Source organism: Brassica napus, chromosome C8 (genome assembly GCF_020379485.1).
Source record: "Brassica napus cultivar Da-Ae chromosome C8, Da-Ae, whole genome shotgun sequence".
Lineage (NCBI taxonomy): Eukaryota > Viridiplantae > Streptophyta > Magnoliopsida > Brassicales > Brassicaceae > Brassica > Brassica napus.
This window is the reverse complement of record NC_063451.1, coordinates 35,197,729-35,222,746: the sequence shown is the minus strand read 5'-3', so window position 1 is coordinate 35,222,746 and position 25,018 is coordinate 35,197,729. Positions and strand designations below refer to the sequence as shown.

The following is a 25,018-nucleotide window of genomic DNA, read 5'->3' as shown; positions in this document are numbered from 1 at the left end:
TAGTATATTTTTAATATTAATGTCTATTAAATGATGATTTCTACTCATATGGTTTTTTTTATCATTTGTATTTTTTATTGCAAAAACTTTAAATTACTAATAAAAAAATTCATTGTGGATTAATAGTTATAGTAATTTATAATTTTTAAAAAATTAAGTTGTCAATGTTTGTTCAAAGCTTTTATCAAAAAAATATTGTTCAAAGTAAATTTTGAAATTAAAATATTTATGTATTTTATATGGTATACAGTTTAACTTTAAAAATGTATATACATATATATATATATATATATATATCTTTTAATCTTAATAATTAATTAAATTAGACTTTTTACTTATATGATTTTGTAATCATTTGTATCTTGTTATAACAAAAAAATTTAAACCATGGATCACAAAATTTGAATGTGAGAATTTTAAATTTTTTGGTAATTTATAGTCATTTGTAAATATTCAAAAAATAACATAAACAAAAAATCTAAATTTTATTATATGGTTTGGTTTTTTAATTTTTAAATAGTTTTAAATTAAACAAATACGATAGAAGATACACTAATTTTTATTATTAAAAATCATTAATTATCATATATACTTTAGCAACATTAAGCAATTCCGTAACTTTTATTTAAAAAAATAATAAAGAACATTAAGGTTAGTTTAATAAAAAAATATTATATTATTAGATGGACCAACCTATTTCTCTAAGGATTCTAAGAATATGACACGTGTCTACAAAAAAAAGTTGTAATGTTTCTCAGTTAATATATAGGGGATTCGTAGATTTTTTTTTGGTAAAATTTAATTCGTAGATTACTAGATTTTCTCAGCAATAACCGAAATTTCACTTCAACCATAGATTCATAGTATGGAATTCTGCATTACTGGTGCAACTCCAGTTTCTTTTGTTGAAACTATTTTGTACAAACCAACAAAAACCTCAAAGATGTACATTTTTTTTGTCAACCAATACAAGAAGCACTTACAAGAACACATGTATTTCAACAAGTAGATCAATCATTCTCTTATTATTCTCTTTCATTACACAAATAAAAAGAGTGAAAAAGAATTATTTTCCAAGCAACTTGTGTGTTTTAAGAAAAAGATAATATAAAAAGAGTCAAAGAGGAGAGAATGGCTCAGGAGGAGAGTCGAAAACACTGTCGAAGATGAGAGAATGATTAGACTCATCATCAAGGTTAAGTAGCCAGTTAGTATCCTTGACATCTTTAACATCCAAGAGTGACTCGTAACGAGCACTGTCACTCTTCTCTGTGTTTTCTTCTTTCATTAGGCTTTTTCCTTCGTCCTCTTCCTGGTTACTGCTGCTGCTTCCTTCACTACTACCACACCACTTTCTTGAATAAGATTTGATGCTTTGTGGGTACAACATTGTGCCCGAAAACGGATAATTTGCTTTCCCCTTTCGTGCGTCCTACAATGAACATGTTATTGATAGCTGTGGACGTTTTAAATAAAATATAAAAGATATGGCAAATCTCATATATAATACTTTTAAAAATTTTGTCACAGAATAACATTTTAAAATAAAAATACCCAATAAAAACACTTAATTACCCTACATCCTAAACCAAATCCCACTTCAATATACTAAAGTCTAAACTCCAATTAATAAACCCAAACCTAAATAAAATATGTTTTTAAAACTCGTACTGAATACTATTTTGGCGATTTTCCTTCTTTTATGTGATATTTTTGAACAAAAAATTGATTTATTGCTATCTAATGGTATTTTTCTAAAAGTAGTATTATATATTGTGTGACAAGAGAATGTTACCATGTGGTTGTTAGCAATTTGGACCGAAGCTTTTGACACTTTTTTGCCGGGCCTTGTTGGATCCGAAACAGTTGGAGATGACTTTACAGACTTTGCCCTTGCTGTTGTATGCCCCATGCCTGAAAAGGTAGGAATCAGAGAAGAAGAAGAATGGCCTTTAGGTCTCGTTCTTGTAACATCAGGAGATGTGTTCCGTTTTGGCGAAGTTACATGCCTTGTGGTTGCCACTGGTCGACCAAACGCTAGAGTGACTGTTTTTTCTCTTCCTCTTGGCGGTGTCTGAGGTGTTGATGAAAGTGATGGGCGTGATGACGCAGACGTAGAGCGCACAGTACTGGTCCTACTTGAAGGTGCAGCTGAGGTTGCTGCAGTCTGAGGCTTTGACCTAGGAGTCAACGATCTTGATCTTTGAGGGTCTCCAGCTTTCTTGAAAGTAGGAATAGTTGTACTGATTCTTGAAGGAGTTGAAGATCGTGATGGTGTTTTGCGTGATACAGGAGTTAAAGATCGAGAGACACTTCTCTTTGGAGATGCAACCGAAGCTGAAGCTGTTGTTGTTGTTGTAGTAGTCTTCTTAGGGGCTGACGAGGACCTGACAGTGTTGGAGGGACGAAGTGTTGGAATGCTAGAAGGACGAAGTGTGGGAATGTTTGAGGGACGTACTGTTGAAGTGCTTCTCGTTGGTTTTGAAGATGGATAGCTCTCGTCCTGTGAGACAAATCTTATATGATCTCTTTAAAGGAGTATATATAAGCTAACGTGAATATTTGATTGCATTCATACCTTTGTACCAGCTCTTGTGGTAGAAATTGACTGAAGCTTGGAAGTTACGTTTCTAGCTTGTAGAACCAATTTAGAAAGAGCTTCTAATGTAACTTCAGGAACGGTATAATTAAGCCTAATTGCATATCAAAACATTATAAATCTATTATATTCAGGAAAAATTGTTTATTAAATATAACTTACTGGTCATTCCAATGTTCTTTCTCATCATCAAGTTCAGGTTTAGAAACTTTAGCTTGTTCGAAAGAGCGTCTTCCTGGTTTAATCAAAGCAGCTGACCAAATAGAGAATGATACATTAAATGTACATGCAAACTGTACTATATGACCAGATAAAAAAGAAATAACAAGTAAAACATTATGGCTAGCTTGCACCAAATTTTAGCAGATAAAAAAAAAAAACATTATGTCTAGCAAAAAAGTATAAGTATGTCTTTGCTCAATATAACATGCTCAAGTATAAGGTCAATTTATTTTGGAGCCTAAGTTACACCAGTTTTATTGTTAGCATGTAATGGGTCTTGTGAAAAACACAACTCGTACATATATACAAGCTATCTTCAGGATACAAAATGTAACTATACTAATAGATCAAAAGAGAATATTAGTATGATTGTGTCGTTGTAGAAAAGCAAATGAAAATACAAGTCAATGAGAAGGGAAGATAGGTAAGATGATACCATCCAAAGAAGTCAGGCCAGTACGGTTGATTGAGAAGAGATCCAAGTTCTCGTCGGCATCTCCAACTATGAAATCATCCGCAGGGGGGTTGGTTTTTCCGGATAGAGACTTTTTCAGACTCCGATCGTTCATCGACGGCCGGCGGTTATACAAAGCAGGACAGAAGAAATAGAAAATTCAGATGAGATGAGAAAAAGACAGAGAGAAGTAGAATGTTTCTTTCTTCTTTTTTTTCTGTGTTGAATAATAACAATTAAAATACAAAGGAGTTGACAAAAGAAAATAGTGAAAGATATGCCATGTAAGAAGAAGATAGTGGGAGGGGTTAGTTTTAAGATTTTAAGAAGAGGCATTGTCCATTCCGTGTGGTATTAGTTTTCATGTCGTTTTCTTGCAATCTTTTTTAATTATCTTTAGAAACTAAATGTGAACTCAGGATAAACTCATATGGAGCTCATCATGTTATGACGACGTGTGGTAGGACGTGTCACAATATGATGCGCACGAAGAAATTAGTTAGCTAACTGCTAGCTTTTCCATATAACCTAACCGCATTTCTGTGTGTAACCATTCGGATCTACCAATAATATTGTGTCATTTGGTCAGAAACATGTTAATTAGGCTACCAAAAATTAGGTTTTTTTTTACTGGAACAAACCAAAATTTTAAGTTCATGACATAAAATGGTGTTGAACTTGCAAAAGTCCCTTAAAACATGTAACTAGTGAAATAACATGGTGTTTTACATTTTTTTTTTTACATCATTTTTTTTTAGTTTATGCATAGGTTTTGACAAGTTCATTGAATGAATTTGCAACGGTTTTTTTCTTCTTTTTTTTTTTTGTAATGACGTGTTATCTTCGAGTCCACAAATTTAGATGGGGGGTAACTACCGACACTAATCTATTGAGATCAATGTCGGTTCAGCCAAAGTTTCTGACTTTTGTATAGGAATTAATAAGATTCAATTACTTTTTGCAACTCTTATTAGTACGGATGGTCATAGTGCATGCATGCTTCGCTCTTGTGCATGGGATAAAAGCTCACATCTAAAGCTGCTCCTTCGCTCTTTTGAAAGTTGACGGCTCACGAACAACCATCTATATCACCTATTCACAACATCATCCTCGACCCTCGTCAGAGAAAATGTTTTACAGACAATTATAATTTGCTAGCTAGTTTGATGGTCAAGACTCAAGAACTGAAGAACACTTCTCCGGTCACCAAATTTTGTTTCCTTGTCTTTTAGCCTCTTTTCAAAGTAATAAAACATTAATTCTTGCTCTACATTAGTCCGGAAATAGCCTCTGTCTATCAGAAGTTGACTCTCTTTGCTCTAAATTTCAAGAGTCTTAAGGGAATAAATATCCATCAACTGCTAATTTTCATTCCAAACTCCTCCTACCAACAATGATAGCAAGAAATGTATTTCCGCAACAAGTTGGATATGTGAAAGAACTCATTGAACAAGTGGTGATATTGATAGAACTAACAAAAAAATAAAGCAGGTATTAATATATAGTGAAGTGAAGTGTGAATTTTAGTCAAGCTCCTTTAATTAATAATGCATAATATCTTCATAAGTATGTGGAGGACAACACCAACCACTGTAAAAGTTGCGAAAGAGAGGTTAACGATATCCATCTCTTTTATCTTGTTCCGCAGCTTCCTTGTTAGCAGCTTCAACGGATTTGAACCATAGGAACACCTACAGACAGAACCCACTTGTTTCAGCTAATGATAACAAGATACAAAAAGAGAAGAGAACTCACAGAAGTGGGGATTCCAGTGAAAGCAAAGAAACCAAGAACAGGAGTATAAAAGATGCTGTCGGATTCCAAGACACCGAACACTGGATTCCTACTCGAGTACTCAAAAACAGAACCAATCTACAAGTGACCAAAAGATGCATAAAAATAAACATCTTTGATATGAATCAGTGTAATCAGAAGTCACAGAGAAAGAAAGGAGGCATACAGCAGCAATGGCAGTGATCGCTGAGGCAAGCAGATAAACGAAGAAGGGAACCTCAAAGCTCTCTTGAGATGTAGAAGAAGAAGAGCCTCCTTCGTCTCTGGCCCAAGGAGGTGGCTCGTCCGAGTCAGGATTCGCCCAAGACGGTTGACTTTCTTTAGATTTTCTAGATCCTTCAGTCGCAGCCATCACTACGAATCTCCTCGCTGTACTACTAAATTCGTGGCAGCGCAGCGAGTGGCCCATCAGGCTCCTCTTCGCGGCTGGATGATAGCTTGACAATGATGGTTTGGTGGGTGAACGCTTGCAACACTCATCAACATGGTTCAGACAAAAACTTGTCGGAAGGGAGGCCAAAGACGTGGCCATTTTTGAACAAAAAAAAGGATGAAAGTACTCGACTTTGGTCTAAAACAGAGTCTCAAGCGGTGAAATGATTCACAGCCACACATTTTCAATTCTTGACAATATATATTTATCTATAACTAGGATGCTGGTGTGGATGAGAGACACGTGGTTCCCCACAACTCACAAGGCCACAAGAAGTGAGATTCAGAGAACAATTCATAGGTTCTGTGACCAGAAACATGTTAGCTACTATATAATATAACGTTGGTTTGTAAGAGCATCTCCGATGTACGGGAAAAGAGCATTTTTAGATTCCAACAATTTTACGTCGTGTTTTTTAAGATCCAAACAAAACATAAGTGCGAAATCATTCTTCAACTGAGATTTTTTCAAAAATTTCGACCCAAACTTGACTCCGTAACGTGAAATCCTACTTTGATAAGTTAGTCAACCGTTAGACCATGCTTAGTCGAATAAAGAAAACGTGCAGATTTCAACCCGTACAATTTCGGTCATGCCTTTTCAGACCTGTACAATGAGTAAGTGTGATTTCATACCCAAACTGAACAATAATTTGAATATCATACCCAAACTTTAATATTAACATAAAAAAATTACTTTGACTAACGTTTGTTTAGTCAACCGACGTCGTTTTAACTAAACTAATTAAAAAAACACTCACTAAGACTCGAAAACACACCTACAGAAGCACTAAACTGGGCATTAAACCACTGGACTAAGACAAGTTTTGTAAAATCTACATATATACTAAATTATATAGGTACCAAAACGAGTAAAGAAATCACTAGCTTCTTCTTCCTCTGGCTATCTCTCTCTCAGTTGCCAATTTCAGAAGTTTCAGTTTTTAGTCTTTAGGAAGTTCTATTTTTGATAGTAACGAACATTTTAAAATTGCATGAGAAGGCAATGTTGGGAGCCAAAAAGAGTAGCTCCGGCTACAACACGTAGACAAGAGCGAAGATTAGTTTCTTCGTCTAAAAATGAATTAGCATGAACCGAGGCATTATCAAGCCCAAGAAATCGAATCCATTTTATCAGGGATCGATCCGCGACGAATCCGTGAGCAAACCTAGTATCGTGAAGAAGAAAAACAATGGTGTAACATGAAAGAGCGCGGATTGGCGAACAAGACAAAGATATAAGTTATTATATATGTAAATATGGAAAAAGTTACCGACTTGATGGCAAAGTGTTCGTTTAATTCACTTGTCTGTCGTGGGTTCGACCCTCCAAGTCACGGAATTTTATTATTTTAGAAAAAAACGACGTCGTTTTAACTCTTTCTCGACACGTCATCTCTGCCTAGACACTGACTCGCTCAAAAATGACGGGTAACTAACCAAACATTAGTTAAACTAAGAGTAGTTTTTTTTATGAAATTCAAACTATTATTCAGTTCGGGTATGAAATTCAAATTATTGTTCAGTTTGGGTATGAAATCGCACTTACTTATCGTTCAGGTCTAAAAAGGCATGACCGAAATTGTACGGGTTGAAATCGGCACTTTTTCTTTATCCGACTAAGCATGGTTTAACGGTTTACTAACGATAAGTTAGTCACGGTAGGATTTCATGTTACGGAGTCAAGTTTGGGTCGAATTTTTTTAAAAAATCTCAGTTCAGGAATGATTTCGCACTTATGTTTTGTTTGGATGTAAAAAAGCACGACGCAAATTGTTGGGGTCTAAAAATGCCCTTTTCCCCCAATGTACACCTCTATATTTTCTTCTAAAATAGAGATTTCTATTATAGAGGTGAAAATGCTCCAATATATGCCTCTATAATAGAGTTCCTCTATTTTAGAAGAAAATATAGAGGAAAGTTACTTTTTGCCTCTATATTTAGAGGTAGAAATATCATATCTCTATATTTTGTTCTATAAATAGAGAATCTCTATTATAGAGGCATACATTGGAGCATTTTTATCTTTATAATAGAGTTTTTTTATTTTAAGGGAAAATATAGAGATAGAAATAAAGGTGGGTTGGAGATGGTCTGAGTTGTAACATAACTACACATGAATGAGGCAGACCAGACAAAAGTGCTATGCTTGTAACCCAATGATCAAATTAACCTTCCTTTAAGTCTCTCTCTCTCCATGCGAAGCTGTCTTTTTTAGCAGCCAATAGTTGCGGCTCAGTGCTCTCTTCTCAGATGAATCCTAACGAACCGTAAATTTCCGGTTAATCCAAAATTTAACGGATTGAACCAAATGACTCAATAGTAAGACCGGTTTAACGTCAGGTTCCTCTTTTCATCGGTCGGTCAGAGACTCAGGAGGCAATAAGTCAGCTTAAGGTTAAGAAGATGGGCCTTAGTTAAAGCCCTTGTATGCATGATTAAGGTTGTTAGTTGATTCTTCTTACTATTTCTGAATTTTCATGCACAGAAGAAGCGGCCAAAGGAGAGATAGAACAGAGAGTTTGTTGTTGTTGTTGTTGTGTCACCTTCCCCTTCTATTTCTCTCCTCTTGACCAACTAACTTCCTCTCTCTCTAGCTTACCGTTATTACCGGTTCTCAAACTCTGCATGCTTCTGACTAATCACTTTAACACTTGTTTTTATTTTCTATTTGTAAGGAAACAGAATATCCTTTGCACAACTTTTTGTTTGTTAAATTGCATAGATTATGGGCAATAACCACCTGATTAACAACTCTTGTTCCCTCCTCTCTTTCTCTCTTCTTGGTTGGTGAAAAGAAATTATGATTGAAAATTAAGTACTCTGTTGAGAAGGAACAAACATATCACATATGATGTTTTGTCCACTGGATTATTATTGATCATAAGAAGTAACATCACTATTAACAAGATGAGGAGTGTAGTGCTTGTTTCGTTAGCCGCTGCTATAGGCAATATGTTGCAGGGTTGGGACAATGCCACCATCGCAGGTACTTCCTCTTTCTTTTCTTCGTTACATACTTAATAATAACAAAGCCATGATTAATATTTGATTTCTATATTGGTGGCAGGAGCTGTTATTTACATAAAGAAAGAATTTCATTTAGAGAAAGAACCAAAGATTGAAGGACTCATCGTCGCCATGTCTCTCATTGGAGCCACTATGATTACAACTTTTTCCGGTCCAGTCTCCGACAAAGTAGGAAGGCGTTCGATGCTAATACTCTCCTCTCTTCTCTATTTTCTTAGTAGCCTCGTCATGTTTTGGTCTCCCAATGTCTACGTTCTCCTTTTCGCAAGGCTGCTCGATGGGTTTGGAATCGGTTTAGCTGTCACTCTCGTTCCCATTTACATCTCTGAGACCGCACCTTCTGAGATCAGAGGTTTGCTCAACACTTTCCCACAGTTCTGTGGCTCTGGTGGGATGTTTCTTTCGTATTGTCTTGTCTTTGGAATGTCTCTTCAAGAATCTCCAAGCTGGAGGCTGATGCTTGGTGTTCTGTCGATTCCTTCGGTTCTTTACTTCATACTTGCGGCCTTCTTCTTGCCTGAATCTCCAAGGTGGCTTGCCAGCAAGGGGCGGATGGAAGAAGCTAGACAGGTACTGCAGAGACTCCGTGGAAGAGAAGATGTTTCAGGTTTGTCTGTAATGAACACTAATACCTAGGCGCCTAGGCCTGAAAAAGAAACCTGAACCGAACTGAAATATCCGAAACCGCACAGAAACCCTCAAATACCTGAACGAGTTTTTATATTTTTATATCTAAAATAACCGAAACGAACTAGAACCGAACGGATACCCGACTATATAAAATTTTTAGTTATATATAAAGATAACATAACCAAATATATATAATCTAAAAGTCTATTAAAAATATCTGAAAATTCTTAAAAACAAATTATTAAAAAGTATCTGAACTATTTGAAACTATCCGAATATTTTTGTCCAAAATATCAAAAATAATTTAAATTATCCGATATTTTATCTGATTTATCCAAAATACCTGATAATTTACCTAAATTATCCGAAATAACCGGGTATTTTCTGATTCTAGTTTTACTACCGAACGAACCCAGACCGAAAATAGTAAAGTAGTACCTGATCATACTCGAAATACACAACCTAAGCGAAACCAAATGCCCAGGCCTACTAATAGATTGTTAAGTTTTTGACATAAGACTAACTCGGTGTGTGTGTGTGTTCTAGGCGAGCTTGCTCTGCTGGTAGAAGGGCTTGGGGTGGGAAAAGACACGTCGATAGAAGAGTACGTGATTGGACCAGACAACGAGGTAAGCGAGGGAGGACATGAACTACCCAGGAAAGACCAGATAAGACTATACGGTCCAGAGGATGGACAGTCATGGATGGCTAAGCCAGTGAAAGGACCGAGTTCTCTAGCATTAGCGTCACGGCAAGGAAGCATGATAACTCGTGGTGGATCCCTCATCGACCCAGTGGTCACTCTCTTTGGCAGCATTCACGAGAAGCTTCCTTCCGAGAACATGAACTCATCATCATCACGCAGCATGATCTTCCCAAACATGGGAAGTATACTAGGACTAATGGGAAGGCAGGAGTCTCAGTGGGATCCAGAGAGGAACAATGATGACAGCTCTGAACATGATGAAAGCTTGAACAGCCCTCTGCTTTCTCCGCAGACCACTGAGTCTGGTTCCGTTGGGACCATGCACGGCAGACAGAGCAGTTTGTTTATGGCAAACGTTGGTGAGACGGCGACTGCTACAAGCATAGGTGGTGGGTGGCAACTGGCGTGGAAGTATAATGATAAGGTTGGTGCAGATGGTCAGAGAGTCAACGGAGGGTTACAGAGAATGTATATTCACGAGGAGAGTTCCAACAACAAACCCAATAACACTGGCTTTTCGCGACGTGGATCACTTCTCTCCTTCCACACAGAAGCTGGTGTTTCTGAACAGAGTGGATACATTCAGGCTGCTGCACTTGTGAGTCAAGCTTCTATGATTCCTGGAACCAAAGGAGAGACTGCAATGTGGCCAAAGGAGATTAAGGCTGGTCCTGGCTGGAGGGAGCTGAAGGAACCTGGTGTGAAGAGAGCTTTGATGGTTGGAGTGGGACTTCAGATACTACAACAGGTAATGATTTTTTTATTTAATATTTTTAAAAACTCATAACAAATAAAGGAGAGGAAGCATGTTTGCAGTTTGCAGGAATAAATGGAGTGATGTATTACACACCTCAAATACTGAAAGAAACAGGTGTTTCAAGTCTTTTGTCAAACCTTGGAATAGGTGCAGAGTCTGCATCGCTCCTCATAAGCTCCTTAACTACACTCTTCATGCTTCCTTGCATTCTTGTTTCCATGAGGTTAATGGATGTATCTGGAAGAAGGCAAGTTCTCTCTCCTTTTGTTTCTCTTTTTAGCTGAATCAAATGTGAACAAAATGTAACATTACCTAAGTGTGGTTGTAGGTCTCTGATGCTTTCCACAATCCCCATTCTGATACTCTCGCTGCTAACGCTGGTGATAGGAAGCTTAGTGAAGCTTGGAGGGACAGCAAACGCACTGATCTCAACCGCTAGCGTTATGGTGTACCTAAGCTGTTTCGTGATGGGTTTTGGAGCCATCCCAAACATTCTTTGTTCAGAGATTTTCCCTACCTCTGTGCGTGGCCTCTGCATCACAATCTGTGCCCTCACTTTCTGGATCTGTGACATCATTGTCACTTACACTCTTCCGGTCATGCTCAAATCTCTAGGCCTTGCGGGAGTCTTTGGAATTTATGCATTTGTTTGTGCTGTAGCTTGGGTTTTCGTGTACCTCAAGGTACCTGAGACAAAGGGAATGCCTCTTGAAGTTATCTCTGAGTTCTTCTCTGTTGGTGCAAAACAACAAGACGCTGCTAGCTTCGTTTCTGTCTGATGGCTGACTTTCTTTTATATGTTGTCTTTTTCAACTTAACAAGCTAATAATAAACAAACATATCACTAGAGGCTTTCTTTGAATCTTGATTCTGTAGCTGCAAACTGGGAGATGTTCCCTTTAATAACCATGGATGAGATTCAGAGTTTTATTAACCAATTCAGGTAGTTCGCTTCGACCAAAATTTCGCCAAACTGAATCGAAAAAAGTTTGGTTTGGTTTGGTTCAGCTGACTTTTGTATTTGGGTAGTTCGGTTTTTAAAATTGTTACCCAAACTAATCGAAACTAAGTTTTGATTATATTTCAGTTAAAATTTTGGTTAAATTCGATTAATTCAGTTCGAAGTTTGGTTTACAAATTTTTTTTCTTTCTGAAAGGCCGAACTAACCGATTAACGAACTGAAAACCAAAATTTTGGTTCGGCGAGTTAAGAAACACAGCCCTAACAACCACCATGAGATTAAATACAAATAGGTTTGATATCGAGTGAAGAACCAAAGCGGGGGATAAGTACATACTAGAGCCATTATGGTGCATAGGAAACACTTAATCTGCAAGGACTTCAACCATTTACTTAGATATCTTCAAGCTGCCTTTCTCTAGAGGACCGAGCCTTGACGTCTTCTTCTTTCTCTTTCACAAAAGAGAGAAAGGAATGGATACTTGCGGACGGTGAGCTTCTTCTCCTTATCGACCCCTCTGCTTCTACAGGACAGTGTCTTCCAAATTTACGTATCATCAGCACTATATACACCGCAAGAGCAACAACGCATGCCAGTCCACACACCACAAACAATCCCCAAAAGCTCTTAAGCTCCAGCCTATCCACTTCTATCTCTGCGCCTTGCAAAGAACAAGCTTTCCTTAGCAACCATTTGTCTCTTATTCTCTGCAAATCTCCATTCTCTGATAGCTGCAGAATCGCCGTTGAAACGTCAACAGCCAAAGGAGAGTTACGTGGGAATGCCTGAACAATGGGGAGAGAGACATTATCAGTTTTAAATATTATTGCTAAGCTGTTGTTTGTCACGGAACGATACTCACAAATCCCCAACCGTTTTTAGTGAACTCTTGACCAACTATGCCGAACTCGCATCGGTTTGAGAGGAAAAGCTCAATGTAAGCACGTTCATCAACAATAGCAGCAACACCACCTTTTCCTGGACCATCTCTCAAGGCCTTCTCGTATTCCTCTGGAGACCGAAGAGGGACTAGTCTTGACTCATGGATCCTGAGCTCGTTGACTAGATAGTCTCTGACAAACGAGCCTTGTGGATAACCAATGGGATCATTGTTTGTTTCCAATGTTTCTATGCCTTTGATTGGTGATGATAGCTGATGAACTGTCAGAATTGAGGTGAGGCTGGCGGTATAACTTGAGTTGATTATGAGAACTACGAATAGCCATAGTAGCAGCACTATTCGTCCAAGGTTGCTGACCGTCGTCTCTCCTAAATCAATTAAGCAGAAAACATTGGACAACTGACAACTGATATATATATATATATATATATATTTGGTCCAACTCCACTTGAGGCTTTCTAGTGAATAACCGACCCAATAAACAAATCCGTGAGGGATTAGACCCAAAGCAGACAAATATCATACTAAGCCAGGAGTTGGACATCCGGCTAAACAACGTACACCCATTTCAAAAATGAAAAACAACTAGGATGAAGAGAGTACACTTACTATGCGAGAAGAAAAGAGTTGAGAAGCTGAACCTGCAAAACAACGAAATGTTTCAGAGAAAAGACCTGAAATTTTTTGTAAGAGTGTTCTGAACCGAGTCCATTTAGATGGTAAGAGTGTTCACCAGAAAGTAGTGATGACTTGTCTGCGAGGAGGACCTCGAAAGTCGTCATTGTGTTTGTGCTCCAGACACCAAATGACAGCACCAACAATGAGGAAAGAAGAAGCTGCAATAAGCCACATCTGGGGAGTGAACGGCCTCAAGAACGCCATAGCACTGGAACCTAACTTCTTAACAGGAGCCACTACCACTAGCCCTGACTCCACATACGGCTGCGTAAAATCCGCCATTTTGGTTCTCTCCGTTATGATGGTTATATCACCAACACCAGCATCGAACACCTGTGTAAAAGAAGCATTATACACCCACCAAACAGAGCCATCAATCATCATAACAGATTCTAAAAAGAGTGCATATCATATGTACACTCACCCCAGCCGTTATCAAGCGCACTAGCTCGGTGTTACTTGGATTATCATGACCATTCCCCAAAGCTACAAGCTCATAGGGAACTGCATAAGGTAGTAAACTGAGAGCGGCCACAAAGACATCAACACAGAAGCCAGTGATGACCCCGTTGCTTTGAACCGAGACAACCTCTTCGAACCTGTAACGATTCGGAACTCCAATCCTCAAATGTCTTCCATTGTTCGAGAACACCCATCCACGTGGATTCTGCGTGGTCTGCCCTGGCCAGACAACGCTATGAAGCTTCTGCCCCGAAGAAGATGTCTTCTCCAACTCCTCAGGGGGCATCACAGACAAGCCTAGATGATCAGACCAGTAACCAATTGTCCTGTGACCAGTGCCAATGACGTTAATCACATCAAACGCTGGATTCACAAGGTTTCTGTCTTTAGTAAACTTCATCCTACCCGTTAAGCCGACTCTATCAACCTTCAAGATGCTCTCGAGAAATGTATTTCCTCCGTCAAAGACTTTGAGAGCGTCAAGGTGCAAGTTCCCACCTCTAAGCTCAGGTATAATCGGACTCTTGGAAAATGAAACGTTTCCACCTCTCTGGAGATGATCATCAATGGCGTGAGCGAGCAGCCAGACGGTGTCGTAAGCATACAGTCCGTAAGTGCTGAGTCCAACATTAGTTACGTTACGCCACCTCTGAACGAAGCTCTTCTTCATGACGGAGTCAGGAGTGTGCAGGCGCAGCGCGATGACTCCTTGAATGTTATTGGGAAGAGGAGGAGAGTTTGTGTCTATGATGGTAGAAAGCCAATTGGTAGCAATCCACACATAGCCAGAGCTCATCATACCGAGATGCTGAGCCACATTGAAGACCTCAAGGCCCCAGATGAAATAAGCGTGGACAACAATGATGCGTGACTCGCTCAAAGCTACTTTAATCAGCAAGTTGGTGATGTTCTCTCTGGTGGGTTCTGGGGGCAAAGCTGCTTTGTATGAGATTCTGCAACGCTTCTCTGCTAACTTGTCTCCCAGAGCAGCTACACCGTTTTGGCCGTAATCATCGTCTCCGTAGATTGCGATGACTTCTCTCCAACCGTAGTGGTGGACAATGTCTGCAATGGCGGCCATCTGGAAGAGATCGTTTTGCGAAGTTCGGATGAAGAAAGGGAACTGACGAGGAGACATGGTTGGGTCTGTGGCGGTGAAGGAGAGTATAGGGATCTTTAGCTCTGTTGCGACGTGGGAGACTACACGGGCTGATGTTGGTCTCTGAGGCCCAATTATGGCTACTGTCTTGTTCTCCATGAACCGTAGAGCTTTTCAATGTGAAACAAAAACCAATCAGACAAAAAACATCAACAAGAGGATACTTTCATGTGTGTCGACTTACGTTCCATGATGCTCATGAAGCCGTTGAATTTGGTGTCGTGCATGATGATATTGAGTCGAGTGTTGTTGAGAACGGTGGGGTTGGCATTCACGTCGTCAACGGCGGCTTGCATAGCTACTTTGATGACTTTACCAATGAGAGACTTGAATGTGAAAACGGAGCCGATGTTCACAACTTGGGGTCTGGGAGAGACATTTGTGGATTGTCCTTGTAGAGGAACAGCATGGAAGAGAAGCAGCAAGAGCAGAAGCCACTTCATGTTCTCAGTTTCCAGGCAGCTTCCTCCTGTTTCAGAAAACTAAGAGAATGGTGGATCAAGTAGCTGAGTGCCACTTATCTAAGAGCCTATGTAAATGGTGGTCACAGAAAGCATAAGTCTCAGTGGAATCATTTCACTCCATGACGAAATCTCACTCACTCACTCACTCCATATCCTTCAGTGGAAGAAATGTGGGAACTTTCCCCATCCCACTCTCTTATCTCTCATATGATTACACTTCCACATCAAATTCGTTACCTCCTTATAATACTAAAAACACACACCACTCAGATTTTACACACTGGAAATTTAAAAAAAAAATTAAAAAAAAAATCTCAGCTTTAGCACATTCGACTTAGTGCGCAACAAACAAAAAAAACATCTCAAGTCAACAACTACTTGTGATAACATAGAGAACCATCACAATCTTATCGTCATGTAGTAGTAATCAAGAAGCAAAGGAAAATTGAGAGTGTACCACCACTTAAAATTGCCATTAGGGTTTTGGAAATTGATTCAAAGGATGATCAAAGCTCCACTGAGTCTCGGTGACGGTGCCGACGCCAAGAAACGGGGTTTTGAAAAGGTTAAAAACCTTCATAATTCCTTGCTCAAGCTTCTGTGTAATAATAATGCCTGTGTTTTAAAAAAAACAAAAACATATATTTAAATGAAGTGGGAAGCCCACGTGGCAGCGAGAGAGCCAATTGTTGAGTAAAATAAGGAGGAGAAAAAGCTATTTTTATATTTATTTAAAAAGAAAAAAAAAAAAGACAAATGATGATGATTCTGTTTGAAAAAAAAAAATAGAAACAAAACTGATCGGAATCTGACAAATGGCACCGGAGACCGAAGTTTCGCCGATGGTTAACAATTTGGAGGCCGGTGATGACAACATGACTCACCTGAGCTCCTCCGGGAAGCCTCCAAGGAACCTCTCCGCAATGCGACATTGCAACAGCACTGCTTGGTTGATCGATTCCGTTGGTTTTCTTCTTCTTTTCTTTTTTTTCTTTCCTTAGCTTGATCGGACGTGAAATCTTTCCGATCAGATCTCATTGACCTGAATTCTAAAAGTGTTAGAAACTTTGAAATTGTGAAATGAAAATGGTGCAGGAAGGAGAGGAGAGGTTTGGTTTAAAGTCTCCTGAAGGACAAAACTCCACATGGGAGCCTGTCTTCAGATCCGGAAGTTGGTCGGATAAAGGTCCAAAGCGGTCCATGGAAGACGAATTCATCTGCGTGGATGATCTCAAAGAACATATCGGATCATCCCCTGGAGCTTTCTATGGGGTAACTCTCTATCCATCCCAGAGTTATTATTTATGTTTCTATCTAACGGAACACTATTGCATCGAATGAGAAAAGACATTGTCGGAAAAGGATGGTTGAAAATAGGATTCATGTAGTGTAATTAGAGAAATGTTTCTTATTACATTGCAGAAAATATATATATATATGGCTATGAAATAAGGATTAAGTGGAATGGAATGGATAGGGTAGTAGAGTTGTAGAAACAATTCATGTAAATGTAACATGAGAAATGTTTCTTTGTTACGTAGCTGAAAACGTATGTGGTTATGAAAGAGAGATTAAGTGGAACGGAATTGACTGAGCAGTAGAGTTGTAAAAATATATGTTTATTTCATTTACCTTCATATAACAATATGCTAATACACAAAATGTCAAACTAGTTTTAAGATTATTAGGATCTCATCAATATGCCCTGTTTACCATTAATGTGTTTTGTTATGAAGGTGTTTGATGGACATGGAGGTGTTGATGCTGCATTATTCACAAAGAAGAACCTTCTGAAGCTTTTAACTGAAGACAAACACTTCCCAACCAACACCAAGAAGGCCACAAGGAGTGCCTTTGTCAAGACGGATCATGCCTTAGCTGATGCTCCTTCTCTAGACAGATCATCAGGCACAACAGCACTCACTGCTCTCATCTTGGACAAGACCATGCTCATTGCAAACGCAGGCGACTCCAGAGCCGTGCTCGGCAAACGAGGCAGAGCCATTGAGCTGTCCAAGGACCACAAACCTAACTGCACTTCCGAGAGGCTACGCATTGAGAAGCTTGGAGGTGTCATCTACGATGGATACCTTAACGGGCAGCTCTCGGTGGCTCGAGCTTTAGGAGATTGGCATATCAAGGGAACCAAAGGGTCGCTATGCCCGCTTAGCTGCGAGCCTGAGCTGGAGGAGATTGTGCTGGCGGAGGAAGACGAGTATCTTATAATGGGATGTGATGGACTTTGGGATGTGATGAGTAGTCAGTGTGCAGTGACGATGGTGAGGAGGGAGCTGATGCAGCATAATGACCCTGAGAAGTGCTCTCAAGCGTTGGTTAAGGAAGCACTGCAACGTAATAGCTGTGATAATCTTACTGTAGTGGTTGTATGTTTCTCGCTGGAACCGCCTCCGAGGATTGAGATCCCTAAGTCGCATAAGAGGAGAAGCATCTCTGCGGAAGGGTTGGATCTACTCAAAGGCGTTTTGAATGATTTGTGAAGGAACTGAGTGAAGCTGAAAAGGTAAGAAGAGACATGCATTAAGTTTTGTCTTTTTTTTTTTAATTTCTTCTTTTGACAGGAAGAACAGAGATTCCAAGTTGTCTGTTTTTTTTTTTCCAAGTTTTGATTCCATTATTCTTTTTGTAAGGAAGCTTTACCCATTTTTGTACTGTAGATCTTACCATATCTGGATGTTTTTATATTTGATTTGAAAAGGATCGGTCTTTGAGTCAAAGACTTTGACAGTTAAAAGTTAAAACCGTTGCTTGATGAGATCAAACAACACTGTCACAAATATCAAATTAGTCGTGTACTATTGAAGCAACTCTCACCTCTTATATCCACAGCAGCCACAGGTTTATTGCCTGGATTTGCTTCGTTGAGCTTTCTCCTCAAATAAAAGGCCTCTTTGGTTTGTCTTAGAACCAATTCTGCGGTGTGCCGCCTTTAGAGTTTAAACTACCAAGTATCAAGATAGAGCATCGTCTAAGAAGGCGATTTCTAGGGGTGGGCTTAAGGTAGGTACTTGCTTTTTTTTTACGTATATTTGATATTTGGCTTAATGAATTTTTTGGAATTGTACTTGACTTGTCGGAAATGAGTACTTGTTATTTCGAGTACATGTTACCTGCAAGTTACTTGACTTGTTCGATTACTTGCTACTTACAAGTAATTAATTGGATATATTTCTTATTTACTCGACTTGATAAAAAACACGAGGTTATTTTAAATAAAATATTTGCACCTAATATAAAAAAGAAGGAACTTAATACATATATTTCGATAAGAAAGTATTGTTTATTTCTTACGACAAAGAAATATCTGTTTAGAACTTTGGTTTTTATAGTTTAGTTATCATTTGTCAGCCATAAAACAAAGTAACGAGTAATATCAAGGCAAGCCGTAACTTTTTTTGTCAATACTTGCCTTATACTTGCAAATAGCAAAACTCAACGACTTGATACTTGACTTGGCAATAACGAGTACTTGAAAAAACAAGGCAAATACGGATCAAGTAATGGGTACAAAGCAAGTAACGAGTACTCGTGCCCAACCCTAGCGATTTCTCAACAAAGATCAGCTAACGTTCGGTTTCTTCGCAAGAAAACGTCTTTGATCGTCGTGCTTTAAGAGTTAAGACCACTCTTGGATAAAGAAGCAGGCCATTATTATTGAGAGTTATGCTAATGGAATGAGTAAACAAACATACAACGATAATGAAAAAATATGTGTAATTGTAATTGTATCGAGTCACTGGTGGCTGTGGGAGTATTAAACTCATAATGGGGTCACCACCTGAGACAATTGCCTCGAGATGACGTCACAAGATCCAAATTTGATACAAGAAAATAACAAACGGAAAAAAAGAAAATTGGCTTTAACTTGAGCGGCATGTTTTAGTTAGTGTTCACAATGGTCACCTCCCGAGTGGAGAAGAAGATGAATCAGCCTCTGGGCTTGTGGAGACGAGGCCTGTTGCAGAAGATCCGGCCATTGGCCCTAACCAGTGCTGCGACTCCCACACAGATGCCCGTCCACAGGAGCGAGAAGAACAAGTGCTTATGCTTGTAATCACTCCCAGCTGCTCAGGGCATTGTACACAGTTTTAGACTAAGTTCGGAAGAAAATAAGAAAATCTAACCATCCAGCAAAAGAAGTATCAGACATACCTTGTTTCATAGACATTGTTGCAAACCAGAAACTGAGCAGAACCACCGCCAATGCCACTGGGAAGTTCTGAGATATCAAATTACTTTGTTGTTAGACTAGGATTCTTTATATGATGAGAAATTGAGGTTGGGAATGGTTATAATCTTAATTGATGAATGCTTACTGCTACAGCCTCGAGGCCTCCCTTTTGAGGCACAGGAGCCATGTCTCGGTTCACAGCAACTATGTAGTGCCCTTGCAGTAGATCAATCGCATCCTTTTGCACACAGAAAAAATTAAGTAGAGTCAGGACACAAACCAGGTTCAGGCGTAAGTGATCCAACAAGCAGTCATAAACAGTTCCACAACTGAACATCATTAAATTATACAAGTGTAGCTGCTAAGGATGAAAAGCCACTGACCTGCTTAGTTCCATCAGCAAAGTTATTCATGTAATAGCGTCTGAGGGAGCTCCAACCATCTTTAAGGACACCTTGGGCAGTCCGATGCCCATACCTAAAATTGAGCCAGTCAGAGTAAATGACCAAACACTCCCTTCTTAAACTGAAGGCACACTGCCTAATAGGGAGGACATATCCAAACCCGAGATTAAACATATGGAAAACGTACCTGACAAAGTCTCCTTTAAGTGCAGGAGTACCAGAGTACTGAATGCTGACGTCATCGCCATGATTAGCCCATACTGAAAGGCGCAAGTGCATGAGTAAATTTTGAAAATTTACATCTAAATACTGTAATATCAGATTTTCTACAAAGTCGAGAGACTGACAGATTTTGTAGCGTTCGTCAAAATTCGGATGGGAGCTTATGGTTTCTTCAGCACCAAAAACACCGATCCTTCTCAGTTGAAGTTCTAACATCTTTCGACCGATCATGCTCTGCACATGGCAGGAAGTAGACACCATGGATGAGCAAAGGCCAATGAGGTAAGAGCCGCATCATCATACTGTTATGACTAACCTGGGTGACATTTGTACGGTCTAAGCAATCTATGCAGTTTGTTCGGACAACACCAAGCTGCTCCTTCATTTTATCACCCTTTTCATTTAGCAAAAAGTACCTGTGTATTCAGAGAATGTAAAATGATTTGCCATTTCTTATATATTATTCATATTTCAAAATTATATAAGTATAAATGTCCAGAGAAATTCATACCCATTTTGTTCAAGAAAACCCTCGATCTGCTCGTACAGAATTGATAAGCGCTCAAAATGAATATGCCCACAGATTTGATGGAAATCAAAGTGAAGGTATCTACAGGATAAGGACCCTCCTTCAATTAGTTGAAGATAAGATAGTATAAACGATCTAAGAAGCACATTAGACAACAGATTAACTACCTTATTTCATCTCCAGTAATGTGCTGCATAACACTAGCAAACTTCTCACTTAAGCGCCCCTCACCGCCATGCTGAGTAGAGAAGAAGCAATTGAGGAATATAAAGTTAAAAGTATGAATCAGTTTTGGCAGTTTATATTGTTAACAAGATCTATGCATTGCACTTAATTTAAAGATGAGAAAGGGCTCGCAAACATGATGTGTATCACAACTTAAGTCACATAACTCCAAAGACACTCATGTATGTTTGAAAGAATATGTACCTTATTGACAAGATCAACTGCCAAAACTGATCCATATTTTTTCCTTAGGTCCAAGAAGTGACGTTCAGCAATCCGTGTCTGCAAGAGACGCAAGTTACTTAAAAGAAGTAAAGACTGAAAGAGCAAACTTTTAAACAGAAATTAGGACTCACAGCTTCTTCAGGCTGCACAATCTCAAACTTGGGCTTGTAAGTCAGATCTACAATTTGCTCCCACATAAAAGGCATGGATCCTCTGACCTGAAAATGGAGGAGGTAAAAATAACATCAAGAGTTCAATCATGGATTGAGAAGAACAGTATGAAAAAAAGAAGGAAAATGAATGGTCATATATAAAATGATTAAAGATTTGCAGCATAAGGGAATTCACAATATGAAAGCGTGTTAGAAACAGCACCTGAACAAATGATGACGTATATCCATTCATCTGTACAATTTGCTCAGTCTCCACAAAATTAGCAACGTAGCCATCGGCATCAGCTCCTCTTCGCCACATACGCGTACCTTGTAAATGATCAAAGATAAGGGGCAAGACACAATCACAACAAAATATTCGTCATCTGAATTTCCTGCAGGCGAGGGCATACATGTCTCCTATCTATCTAAAAGATATAAGCTCAAATTGATGTTCAGGTGCTAATCATCGTGCTTTCCCATTTCTAAGAACAAGTCCCATCAAGTAGTGTTGGATTCCTTGCTATAGTCATATAGTAGAAAGATCATAGTAGTCAAACAAATGACTGATGTCCCAGCGAGCTACTTACACATTCACACTAGAAATCCATACAATTAACCTATTGAAACTTCCCCACTCTTTTGAACTGTTACTCTCGAACAACTTGAAATCAGGTAAAAATAGTAGAGAGAAATATGTACCGTTTCTCCTAGTACATCTTCTTGCAATCAGAGTAATGTCAACGATATCTTTCCCAATGGCCGTCTCAAAACTATTAAAACGTGACTAATGGTTAAGGAAAGATTCGTTCATTAATAAAAGATAGTCAGGTAGAGTAAATAGAAGAAAAATGAGTAAAAGAACTGATGAAAAGGATATTCCCTTGAATTACTGGAAGCAAAAACTGATCAAGCTGCAAACGGAAGACAAAAAAAGGTGAGATATTCTGCAAGTAGGAAAAACAAGGGGATGTGAATAAAAAGAACATCAGAAACACAGAGACACCTTATTATCGATAAGAACTTCCAACATGTAATTGTTCCAAAGAAACCTCGGCTCAGCCTGTAAAAAAGGAAATATCACCAACACAAGTTATTCTCAATTGTCAAAAACAACTAATGAATGTTTCTAAGGAACTTTGATTAATTTGTTTTTAAAAAACTAGCATTATGATCACCTGTCTCCACAGAGGAAGCGACTTAGACTCAGCACCCAAATCATGCAAGCGTTGTGAGCTGAAAAAATAAGGCAAAAACGAAATATCAAACAAACAGAATCGTTTGTGCATCCCTTAGGACAGTAGTACAACATACCTACATCAAAAGGAAGAAGACAAAAACCGTTTACCTCAGCGTTAAGTTAACTTGATATGAGAAAAAGAGACCAGTTGTCTTTTCTGCGACACTAAGCAGCCTGGAGAACTCATTCTCCATCTTTTTCTGCCAGAAACGGTACAAACACGTTGAGAGTCAAGATCCATCATTAATACTGCCAACAGAAAACTGGAACGCCACAAGAGTTTTTTTTTTTGCCTACCTGTTCTTCAGGCGAGTTTTTGAGTGAATGATCACAAGGAAGAACCTTAAGCGATGTAATTTTGAAAATAGGATGGCCAAGAAACGAGCCAACACGCTCACTCTCTGTCACAACCACCAAATATGATCCTGAAATCAAAGAGCATTGCAACCTAATCAAAACTCTAGGATGTGTTTTCAGATCTAAAAGGACAACACATATCATCAAACACCATAAACACTAAGAGGATCCAATGTTTCTAACCTGCAAGGAGCTTCAGCATCCCAACCACACCAGAAATGGGATGGATTTTAGGAACGCGCAAGGAATCGCATTCTCCGACTTGATCTGAGACGCAATGAAAGAGGATTTTGAGAGAATTCAAGAAACGTTGTGAAGATAAAGAAGAACGAACCGATGAGCTTCATGGAAGCGTCGACACGGCTAATATCCAAACACGGAGCGCCTGAGCCATCCGCCGGCTCGATGATGTACTGATCGGGAAATTCCCATAGACGTAAACGGGAATGCAATTTGTTCCGAGAATCCATACTACAATCAACAATAAAAGTTTCACAGATCGCAGAGGAAAGCAGGAAGGAGAATATGATCGAAGGAGAAAGGAAGAAGATCACCTGAGATCTGAAGTGAGGGAGACGAATTATACGACGAGGCGAATTGAAATATGGAGAAAGGTTAAGAACGTGCTAATGATTATTTGCGTTAATCGTTGGATCAAGTCCATTTTTAGTGGGCGACCACCACGTACCTTTTCAAAGCCAGCTAGCTTCTTTTAGGTCGCCGGTTCGATTTACCTTCTTAGCTTTTGGATATAACACAATAGCACATCATGTTATTCCCTTTAATTAAAGTAATGGTACAAATAGTTGGAAATTCTCAATTTGGATATTTCACAAATATAATATTAAGCTGTTGAAACCCGTATTCGATAACCAAAAAGAAAAATCAATCTTCATAATCCAATCAGTTTTTTTTTTTCACAAAAAAAGTCAGTTTTGAGTAGATTGATTATTTGTTAAAATTTGTTAAAAAAAAAGAAGAAGAAGATTATTTGTTATAAAAAAAAAAAGAATATATACCCTAGACTATATTTGCGAAGTGATTTTGACACATGTCATTTTTACAATCAATTTCACGAAACAAATATGACATGGCTACTGAAATTGATGACATGGCTTCCGAAAAAATATGACATGTATAATTTTATTTAATGTTGATTTATGTTTTTGGCAAACTTATTAGAATATGGTAATAATTCATATATTACATTTAATATTGATATTTTTTTGGTAAACTTTTTAAAAATATGGTAATAGCTCATACATCATCGGTAAAATAAATATATTTATATATAACATTTCAAATTTCAAAATATTATTATTTTGTATACTTATACAATTTGTATTAATAAAGCTTTAAAAAATTTCTACAATTTTTAAAAATTTTAAATATCTTATCGTAAGATCATTAGTCTTATATATCTACAAATTTTATAAATATTGTTTAGGTTAAATATTTGATAATTATATAATTTTATATTATTTTTATTAGTTTATACAAATTGATTTAATACATATCAAATCTATATTAAATATTAGTAAGAAAATAGTAAAATCTATAATATTTAATAAAAATTATTTTTAAATATAAGTTAGATTTAAAAAAAAATTTACTGCACATGGTGCAGAAAAACATCTAATTGATTATATACAGTATGTTTCTGGCAGTGGCGGAGCTAGTAATCTTTGTCACTGGGGTCAATACCAAATATGGATATATAGCAATGTTTAAAGATGTGTACAAATTTAAGATTTCTACTTTAAGCAATGGCCAATGGGTTAATTTTTTTTGGTTTATATGTTAGGTTTGCTAGTGTAAAACAAAAGATTTGGTCAATTTACATGAATTAACCAAATCTTTTGTTTTACACTAGCAAACCTAACATATAAACCAAAAAAAATTAAAATCATGGGGTCAATTGACCCCTCCTCCATATGTAATCTGCCAGTGGTTCTTCTCGGTATATCCCCTATATATTAATAGAGAAACATTTAAAAAGTTATATTTGTAGTTTGTACTAATTAAAAATGTGTCATGCTGAGTTGTCACGTAATTAGAATGCTAATTTTGCTTACGTGGCGGCTTGAGAATCAATTGAGAATTTTGTTAGTCTAAAATTAAATTGGTAGAAAATGTTATATTATATAGTATGTCCACTATGTACCATTAATTTATCAAATCAAAATTATTATATATTCTTTCCTTAAATAAAACCTACGGAATTA

The 25,018-nt window shown here is 38.0% G+C and overlaps 6 protein-coding genes across 7 annotated transcripts; 2 read left to right on the top strand and 4 right to left on the bottom strand.

The window, feature by feature from the left end:
* Nucleotides 1-1,006: 1,006 nt before the first annotated feature.
* LOC106367746 (mucin-5AC) lies at nucleotides 1,007-3,565 on the bottom strand. Its single transcript, XM_013807580.3, has 5 exons — nucleotides 3,258-3,565; nucleotides 2,762-2,852; nucleotides 2,579-2,693; nucleotides 1,796-2,503; nucleotides 1,007-1,432 (listed from the first exon to the last, which is right to left on the bottom strand). Exons 1-5 carry the CDS (start codon nucleotides 3,388-3,390, stop codon nucleotides 1,118-1,120), a joined length of 1,362 nt encoding a protein of 453 aa, XP_013663034.1. The 5' UTR covers nucleotides 3,391-3,565; the 3' UTR covers nucleotides 1,007-1,117.
* A 1,155-nt stretch (nucleotides 3,566-4,720) lies between these two features.
* BNAC08G22870D lies at nucleotides 4,721-5,680 on the bottom strand. The gene is made up of 3 exons (XM_013807578.3): nucleotides 5,236-5,680; nucleotides 5,031-5,147; nucleotides 4,721-4,966 (listed from the first exon to the last, which is right to left on the bottom strand). The coding sequence occupies exons 1-3, from the start codon at nucleotides 5,599-5,601 to the stop codon at nucleotides 4,889-4,891; spliced, it is 561 nt and encodes a 186-aa protein (XP_013663032.1). The 5' UTR covers nucleotides 5,602-5,680; the 3' UTR covers nucleotides 4,721-4,888.
* A 2,432-nt stretch (nucleotides 5,681-8,112) lies between these two features.
* Nucleotides 8,113-12,048, top strand: LOC106364843 (monosaccharide-sensing protein 3). The gene is made up of 5 exons (XM_013804331.3): nucleotides 8,113-8,490; nucleotides 8,572-9,138; nucleotides 9,708-10,615; nucleotides 10,684-10,871; nucleotides 10,953-12,048. The coding sequence occupies exons 1-5, from the start codon at nucleotides 8,412-8,414 to the stop codon at nucleotides 11,401-11,403; spliced, it is 2,193 nt and encodes a 730-aa protein (XP_013659785.1). The 5' UTR covers nucleotides 8,113-8,411; the 3' UTR covers nucleotides 11,404-12,048.
* On the bottom strand, nucleotides 11,789-15,874 carry LOC106367743 (glutamate receptor 3.6). Of its 2 annotated transcripts, none has more exons than XM_013807573.3 (7): nucleotides 15,708-15,874; nucleotides 14,971-15,255; nucleotides 13,590-14,896; nucleotides 13,221-13,498; nucleotides 13,097-13,128; nucleotides 12,449-12,855; nucleotides 11,789-12,371 (listed from the first exon to the last, which is right to left on the bottom strand). In XM_013807573.3, the coding sequence occupies exons 1-7, from the start codon at nucleotides 15,724-15,726 to the stop codon at nucleotides 11,979-11,981; spliced, it is 2,721 nt and encodes a 906-aa protein (XP_013663027.2). In that variant the 5' UTR covers nucleotides 15,727-15,874; the 3' UTR covers nucleotides 11,789-11,978. The 2 variants fall into 2 exon arrangements, with proteins under 2 accessions (XP_013663027.2, XP_013663029.2); XM_013807575.3 differs by having other exon boundaries at nucleotides 14,971-15,268; nucleotides 15,708-15,861.
* A 97-nt stretch (nucleotides 15,875-15,971) lies between these two features.
* On the top strand, nucleotides 15,972-18,023 carry LOC106367744 (probable protein phosphatase 2C 47). Its single transcript, XM_013807577.3, has 3 exons — nucleotides 15,972-16,212; nucleotides 16,346-16,522; nucleotides 16,987-18,023. The coding sequence occupies exons 1-3, from the start codon at nucleotides 16,066-16,068 to the stop codon at nucleotides 17,746-17,748; spliced, it is 1,086 nt and encodes a 361-aa protein (XP_013663031.1). The 5' UTR covers nucleotides 15,972-16,065; the 3' UTR covers nucleotides 17,749-18,023.
* A 942-nt stretch (nucleotides 18,024-18,965) lies between these two features.
* On the bottom strand, nucleotides 18,966-23,522 carry LOC106367741 (phosphoinositide phosphatase SAC7). The gene is made up of 21 exons (XM_013807571.3): nucleotides 23,348-23,522; nucleotides 23,128-23,264; nucleotides 22,977-23,060; nucleotides 22,734-22,861; nucleotides 22,545-22,636; nucleotides 22,375-22,432; nucleotides 22,203-22,259; nucleotides 22,077-22,110; nucleotides 21,899-21,979; nucleotides 21,420-21,526; nucleotides 21,176-21,262; nucleotides 21,024-21,101; nucleotides 20,762-20,832; nucleotides 20,577-20,675; nucleotides 20,382-20,481; nucleotides 20,191-20,299; nucleotides 20,031-20,103; nucleotides 19,823-19,916; nucleotides 19,585-19,677; nucleotides 19,421-19,487; nucleotides 18,966-19,332 (listed from the first exon to the last, which is right to left on the bottom strand). The coding sequence occupies exons 2-21, from the start codon at nucleotides 23,261-23,263 to the stop codon at nucleotides 19,196-19,198; spliced, it is 1,785 nt and encodes a 594-aa protein (XP_013663025.1). The 5' UTR covers nucleotide 23,264; nucleotides 23,348-23,522; the 3' UTR covers nucleotides 18,966-19,195.
* Nucleotides 23,523-25,018: the final 1,496 nt, after the last annotated feature.